Below are 7521 nucleotides of genomic sequence, written 5' to 3' on the forward strand. Positions count from 1 at the left end.
TATCTTTGATTCCCAACACAGCAGCAGTAAGGACACGGCGCGGGAAATCCCGTAAATCTGCTGTACCCGTCTTCGTAAATCCGCGAGTTAAACCCGTATATCTTTGGCATCGATCGCGGATCCCCCTTACTGCTGCTAAATTTTATGATTCTCTGTTCTGAAATATTCCTAAAAATCTAGTCATAAGTCTATAAAAGGCACGATAAAAGGCACCAGTAAAAGCAAATCAACACGTTTAGGCCAAGGTTACCAAAGCTTCAATGCTATTTCCGTTTCCGGTTGACTGAGCTATTCCTGTTCTTCCAGTTTTCCAAGTTTGAAGTGACATCATGTCACGCATGCATTTAAATAGCAAATGCGCTCTTCTGATTGGCTTAACAGCTGTCAATCATAACAAAACTTCTTGTTTAGAATAGAAAAAAGTTTCTGGTTCAAGATCCTGAAAAACACGAAATTTTTAGGCTTTGCTCATCAGTTTGTCCTCCATTTTGAAGTCGAAATCTGAACCGATGCAGCTAAAATCCTCACAACATGAAGTTCTCAGTCGTTGAAAGCGATGGTAGATTGCATGAGTTTGTATTTACGAAAGAGAAGCTCGGACAAGAGGTTTTAGATCGGGTAAGCTTCAATTCTTGGTGATTTTGGTCGGTTATTTTGCTGTCCTGAAAGGGCAGGCGTCTGACAAAGAAAATTCAACTGACTTTTCCGTTCCTTTCACTTTTTTCCCCAGGTTTGTGGTGAATTAGGGATAAAAGAAAAGAATTACTTCGGATTAAAACACACCGTAAACGATACTAGCGTTTGGTTGAACCTGAGAAATCCGGTTTTAACTCAACTCCGTCCACACTTACCAGGAAAACCCCACCGGCTTCGTCTAGAAGTAAAATTTTTCGTGGATCCTCGTGAACTACAGCAAGAAGAAACACGGTAAGCAAAGCCTTACTTTTCTAAAGATAAATCCGTATAAGACTTGTGGAAAATCTCAGTCTATTCCTACTGAAACCCGGGGATGATGAAATCGTTTTGAACGGCCCAATAAACTTTATTTATTTGACATAAACTTATTTTCCCTCTCAAATTGCAGGCGACATTTTTACCTTTGCCTAAAGACCCAAATAGCAGAAGGAAAATTCAACCTCACTCGAGAAAAAGCGGTAAAGCTATGTGCTTTAATGGCACAAGCAGAATATGGCGACTATGAAAGTCAAAAAAGACATAACCCAGAGTTTCTGTCGCCTTGGCCCCGGCACCAAATGGAAGAAGAAGTAGCCAAAGTTCATGCAAGTTTGAAGGGAACAGACTCTAAAACAGCCCGAGATAACTTCTTAAACGAAATGGCCAAGGAAGATTTATTTGATGCAGAAACATTTAAAGCTAAAGCCGGAGGAGAAAAAGTTTTGGTAGCAGTTGGCAGCTCAGGTCTGAAAGTCTACGAACGCAAACCTTATTGCAGACTCAAGCAAAAGTGAGTATTTAAAAAAATATTTTTGAAATATTTATATATTTTTTAAATCTTGAATATAGACCTAGTGTTCATTAAAAAAAAAAAGCTTCGATCAGCGAATTTAGTTCATGATTATCTGTTATGAATTGCATGGGTGCATTTTTTTGGCTTTAAAAATAGGATCTTAGCAGATTTTCTATTGTCTATTGTTTTCGATAAGGTCAGGGACATATTGATAGCCTCCTGCCATTTTCTGTTGGCTTTTTGATAAACACTAGACCTTTCTTCGCTATGATTGGTTCAATTTCATCAGCCTATATTAGAAAATTAGTTCTGTTTGCATTTCTGTTAGCGTCATTCTGCAGCAAAACCCTTTTAAAAACACAACTGCACGCAGATATTATTGCAGTTATTCATTATTTTTTTGGTACTTAAATCGTAATTGAATAATTCACTTTTATAAATGTTTTTGAACTATTCTTATTAGCTCTTGAGCATAAAAAAGAAACCAGTTATCTCCCTGCTGAATGATGTCATTACCAATTCTATCTTTGTTCAGGGAGTTCCCTGACCTCTGCAGCAATCTTTAGTGGTATCTATTTTCTTTGTCCAAAATGAAAGTGAAAGAAAAGAAAATGATAAAGAATGAAATTTGTTTGGGCAGATTACATTAGGGGATATTTTCTTTCGGTATGAGCCAATCAGCTTTTTCATGCTTGAATTGATTAAAATGTTTGGATTGACATGCCTTTTAATGCCCAAACTCGTAAACAAAGAAATAGTATTGAACTCTATGAAATGACACGTGCTCTTAATACTCTAGGAAATGATGTAATGTCCTGAAGTAAAAAATATAGGAATTAAAAATGTAACACATTCTTAGTTGATCAACCAGTGCTTTGATTTAACAAATAAAATAATTTGGATACTACGCGTGCTATGATTGGTTGAAAACCATGTTTGATGAGAGTATCAAAACATGCTCCCATCATTTTATATCTATCGCATGCTCTCATTGGTCAGTTTGAATAAGACGGCACGTAGGGAGAATTTACTTTGACTTTGCTTTTTTTCGATCTTTTCGCACGTTTGTTATTTTATAAAACAGATCAAAAACAGTTTTCCGTGTTTGATACTCTGATCAAAACACTTGGGATGTTGGGAGAACACTCGAGAAGCTGGAAACCACTCCTAGCATCTTTATTTATAGTGATGTAATTTTATTTTTTTAGAATTTCATTTGAAGACATCACTAAAATGAATTTGTCTGAGGAACGCCTTATTCTGGTAACGAAGAAACCACTTGCAGAAAGCCGCTACAACTTTATCCACTTCTTTTTACCAAACAGCGAAGGAGCTAAAGCAATGCATAAAGCTGTTCTGGAACACCAACTATTCTTCTTTTCTCCTAAAGTTCGCAAATCTGTAGTTAACCACTACCTACTTTCCATGCCGTGCTGGGCTTTACCGGCGAAATGGTTGACCAAGATTCCGTCCAAGGAACTTTATCATTTAGATGTGAAACTGACAAGACGGCAGTCATATGATCAACATTATGGAACAATTATTCAGGACTTTGATAATAAGCATACAATGCACGAGTGGCTACCGAAATGTGCAAAATGCAAAGTCAAGGAGTCTAACACCATATTCTGTCCATGTGGACATGTTTTATTTTGTTCGGATTGTGCTGCTGATGAAGTATTCTGTCAGGTCTGCAATGAACCTGTCACGGCATGCCAGAAGGTATTCTTTGCTATGGACACAAATGACAATGATTGGACCTGCCAAATCTGCATGGATGATGTTGTCAACACTGTTTTCTGCCCTTGTGGACATGTTTACTGTTGTGAAGAATGTGCCTCTAGCCTTACTTACTGTCCTCTTTGCAAAACATTTGCAACTTATGTCCAGAGAGTCCATGTGGAATTTCCACAAACAGAAATGTGAATATCATGCTTGACCTGCCTCTAGGCCATTATATACTAGACATATTATATACTAGGCCATTTAATTATTGTGCATTAATGGACTACATGTACTTCGTCGATGCAGCAGCCATGTTGATTCACAAGGTGTCATGGGTTATCCAGAGGGCCACCAAAACAAAAATGCTGAATTAACAACCCCTTGATATTGGAGAAATATTCTCAGCTGTGGAACTGTCCATTTTTTTTAGATTCACCTCTTGTCAAATTGCATGAAACATAAGGAACTGTTCATTAATTATACCTTTGGGGGGGAGGGGGAGGGGGGGGGTGGCTGGAGGAAAAGTAGGGGGGCTTTGAAAAAAAATCACACAAAGGAGGGGGGGCTTTAATAGTATTTGCTTACTTAAAGGGGGGGCTGGAACAAATAATTAAGGTATGTCTAAAAGGTCACAAGGAGAGGGGGTCAAGAAAGTGTTTTTTTTTTGAGGGGGGGGGGGGGGGGTTGTAAATTTTTCCAAGGTTTTTTTCGATTTTTCCTCCAGCCCACCCTGAGGCATAATTAATGAACAGCCCCTAAATGTCAAACGATGCCACTATGTTAACAAAGATTTGTTTATTTGCCCCCTGGATGACTCTTAATGATTCAAGATGGCTATGGCATCATCGAAGTAGTCCATTGTTTCTGTTACTTAATCCTTAATTCAAACTTAATTGTAGATTTTTATCATTACATTAATTATTCCCACTCTTTAATATAAAGCATCACCTAGCCTGTAGCTCAATAGCATTATGGTAACAATTTAATGTGATATTTATTTTACATTTAATCACATTACAATTATTATAATTCATTCCTGAAACAATGGCACAAAGTATACAGCTGGACTTGATGTATTTACATAATTATTAAAAATAAAAGTGTAAGTATCAAGGATTAAAATTTTTTTGAATAGTATGGTGCAGTATTTTTGTATGTGGAATTTTCTTTTACAATAGGAGATATAAACATTAAAAATATCAAAGCGCAAATATAAGGGATTTCCAAAATACATGTAATATAATTTTTCCTTGATATATATATACTTTAGCAACAAGTCCAACCTTGAGTTGCTGCCATTGTTTAATTCGGGCATGTAACTCACATGAAAGGAAATAACTATTACTTTATGTTGTTTTACCACATTAAAAAAAAAACAACAAATCAACCAAAAACAATTTAACAGATAAATTAATTTAAAAATATATGACTAAAAATATACCTAAATCTTGATTATTTCATATGTTTACTTTTGATAAGACGGTTCACTTTCTGCACCAAAGATGTATTATGTTCTAAACACAATAAATGTATTATATAAAGAAAAGTATCAAAGTTGTAATGTTAGAGTGCACGCACTAAAACCGTGAACATTAAATAGTACTAATTAGTACTATTTCATACAGAATCCTTTGTTTTCTATTGTTTAATTATCACTATTTGGTGCTAAAAATTAGTATTTGTTTCACGGATTTAGTGTAAGCACTCTATCGTATGTAAGATTAGAATAGTTTTATTTATTTTCTGATAGATCAAAAATAATATTGTGTCCTGTCGTATGATTAACGGTTGCAAATTTCGAATTTAAATCACCTCGTGGAAAAAGTTGAACAGCTCTACATAAAGATAAAAATTAAATTTAAATAAACTTTGAATATTTTGATGGAACAGTTTCATTATTGATCTGAGCAACAATAGACCTGCGTCGGCTTTGACGTAATGTTTTCCCATTTCAGACCACGTCATTCCCTAGAGTATCATTTCTTTGTTTAAGGTTTGTGCTCGGTTGCACATGAGAAGACACATGGATATGACTCAAACGAATATTAATCTCAAGGGAATTTGAATGACACGTGGTCTGAAATGGGACAACATTATGCTCGAGCTGAGGTCTATTGCCCCACTGACACCATATATTAGTTGGGAATCAGACTTTTGTGCGGGAGGTCGTGGTTCGAGTCCCGGCCGGACCAACACTCAGGGTCTAAAAATAATTAAGGAGAAAGTGCTGCCTTTGTAATTACATCTGCAAATGGTTATAGACTTTCAAGTGGCTCGGATGACCACTTTGAATGGCGGTCCGAGGGACGTAAAAGAACCACTGAGGACGTAAAGAAACCCTGGCAGTGACCACCCTCAGTGTCTACACCTCATACTAACCATCTCTCATTCATAAATCATTTGTAAAGTGCCTTTGAACATATCCATATGGAAAAGAGCGCTATATAAATATCATAATCATACAAATAGATGTGTTTTAAGACTATTTAGTACTATTTAGTTAGTGTGAGATTTCAGAGATATATGGCTTGCACTATACTCATTCTCTCTACTCATAGTACATTGTTCATAGTTATGATTCTCTTTATGTGATTAATTAATGTATCAGGCATTCCACAAGAAGTACATGTTGTACGTCTGCCAGTTGTATTCTTGGGGTGCATCAGTACACGTACAGCTGCCATCACATGCATGCGTTGATAATTTAAAAAAAAGCGTTCCTCATTAATTAGCTTACTTTCGTTTAATAGATCGAACCAACGTGGTCAGGCTGTTTAATAAATTGTTATTTATATCTCAAGGGATTTCTAGTCACATTGATAACATCTTCTTGGGGTGCTGCATGCTTGGCACTGCATGCTGCCATGTTGGTAGACGATAACAAAGCATTCCTCATTAGCTTGTCTTGAAATAACAACCAATATGGCAGTTTAATTGTCATTTATATCTTGAGTGATTTACAGTCATGTGGTTGAAAACCGCAAGAAAATCACAGGCCAAGCTTGATTATACCTCATTTATAGTTCATGAAAGTCAGACTCAGGTCAACTGCAAGCAAAGATTTCACTCAACTTCCAATACAGGCCAAACATTATCAGGTTAGATATTAGTTAATGAAAGAATTCAATTCTCAAGAGCAAAGGGGTTATATTGTTCTGCCATCTAATTAACACAGGCAGCCCAAGCTGTATTATGGGCATGGCCAGGTGATGATGCAAAACCCCTATTTTAACAGAGACAGTCATTGATCACCACACAATAACCTTTTATTTTAAGATCCAAAAAACCAAAAGTTAATATTTTAGTACTATACCTATAACGAAATTAATATGCTTCATTAGATGCACTATGCAAACCCATTAGATCATGTATACAATAATAATAATAATAATAATAATAATAATAATAATAATAATAGTATTTAATAATAACATTGCACATTTTCTTTAAATAGTCAATGTGTATTGGAATAATTCTAAAATCCATAACTTACATTAAATAAAAAATATATGAACTTTAAGTAACTCGTGTTTCGTTAATAAATGAGCAGGAGTGTTTTATCGGGTTTAAAACAACGAGAGGTAGCCGAGTGGTTTTAGACCCGATAAAACACAATCTGCGAGTTTATTAAACAGCTTCAAAAACTTTAAGTATAATTCACGAACCTTTCAGTTAAAGTAGAGCCACCATATACCTCGCGAACATTGACTTTTATACTTTGATAGTCGTTATTTTGTACAGCAATTTCATGCGCAGTGAGGTTTGCACGTCACTGCCATGCGCAGTAAGTGCAAAAAAGGCTCCCACAAATTGAAGACAACATGCCAAAATCAAGACAGGGGCACTAGACGACGATAATTTATGGGTCGTCGATGACTGTACGCGAGACTGACCTTGATGAGGCTCTAAATCTTCATCTAAACTTGGATGCACCTTTATTCTGATAAGGTTGACTCCACACTAGTATTCTTTATATAAAGAATACTAATAAGGATGAGTCTTTATATAAAGTTTCAAGAGGACTTTGATGGGTATAAAGGTCCATGCATGTGACGTGTATGCTGGCTCCAACTGGACCAAAGGCTTATGAATTATTCATGAGTTTTTGAACTATCACATAATATGACATAAATTAATAATTAACTTATTAATTAACTTATATATTATTATTATTATTATTATTATTATTATTATGATCATCATAACTTAATACCTCAAATGATAAAGTCCTAGCTTATGCAGTGAGATATACTGTTCCTCCAATACTGTTCAATGGAATGACGATATATTGCAAAAAGACTAATATGCATCCTTCTTAATATTTATGC

At 35.6% G+C, this 7521-nt stretch overlaps 1 protein-coding gene across 1 annotated transcript; it reads left to right on the forward strand.

The window, feature by feature from the left end:
* The first annotated feature begins 443 nt into the window (after positions 1-443).
* LOC116300240 (E3 ubiquitin-protein ligase MYLIP) lies at positions 444-3681 on the forward strand. The gene is made up of 4 exons (XM_031709065.2): positions 444-618; positions 731-927; positions 1085-1465; positions 2677-3681. The coding sequence occupies exons 1-4, from the start codon at positions 532-534 to the stop codon at positions 3392-3394; spliced, it is 1383 nt and encodes a 460-aa protein (XP_031564925.1). The 5' UTR covers positions 444-531; the 3' UTR covers positions 3395-3681.
* The last annotated feature ends 3840 nt before the right edge of the window (positions 3682-7521 follow it).

Source organism: Actinia tenebrosa, unplaced genomic scaffold, assembly GCF_029948245.1.
Source record: "Actinia tenebrosa isolate PJP-AT-01 unplaced genomic scaffold, QUT_ActTen_1.0 PGA_scaffold16__25_contigs__length_10494907, whole genome shotgun sequence".
NCBI lineage: Eukaryota > Metazoa > Cnidaria > Anthozoa > Actiniaria > Actiniidae > Actinia > Actinia tenebrosa.

What these genes read in the sequence shown, in the direction of transcription:
- LOC116300240 (XM_031709065.2), top strand. Translation starts at nt 532, where the DNA reads ATGAAGTTCTCAGTCGTTGAAAGCGATGGTAGATTGCATGAGTTTGTA. An exon ending in GACAAGAGGTTTTAGATCGG is followed by an intron (nt 619 to 730) that starts GTAAGCTTCAAT and finishes TTTTTTCCCCAG; the next exon opens with GTTTGTGGTGAATTAGGGAT. An exon ending in TATTGCAGACTCAAGCAAAA is followed by an intron (nt 1,466 to 2,676) that starts GTGAGTATTTAA and finishes TTATTTTTTTAG; the next exon opens with AATTTCATTTGAAGACATCA.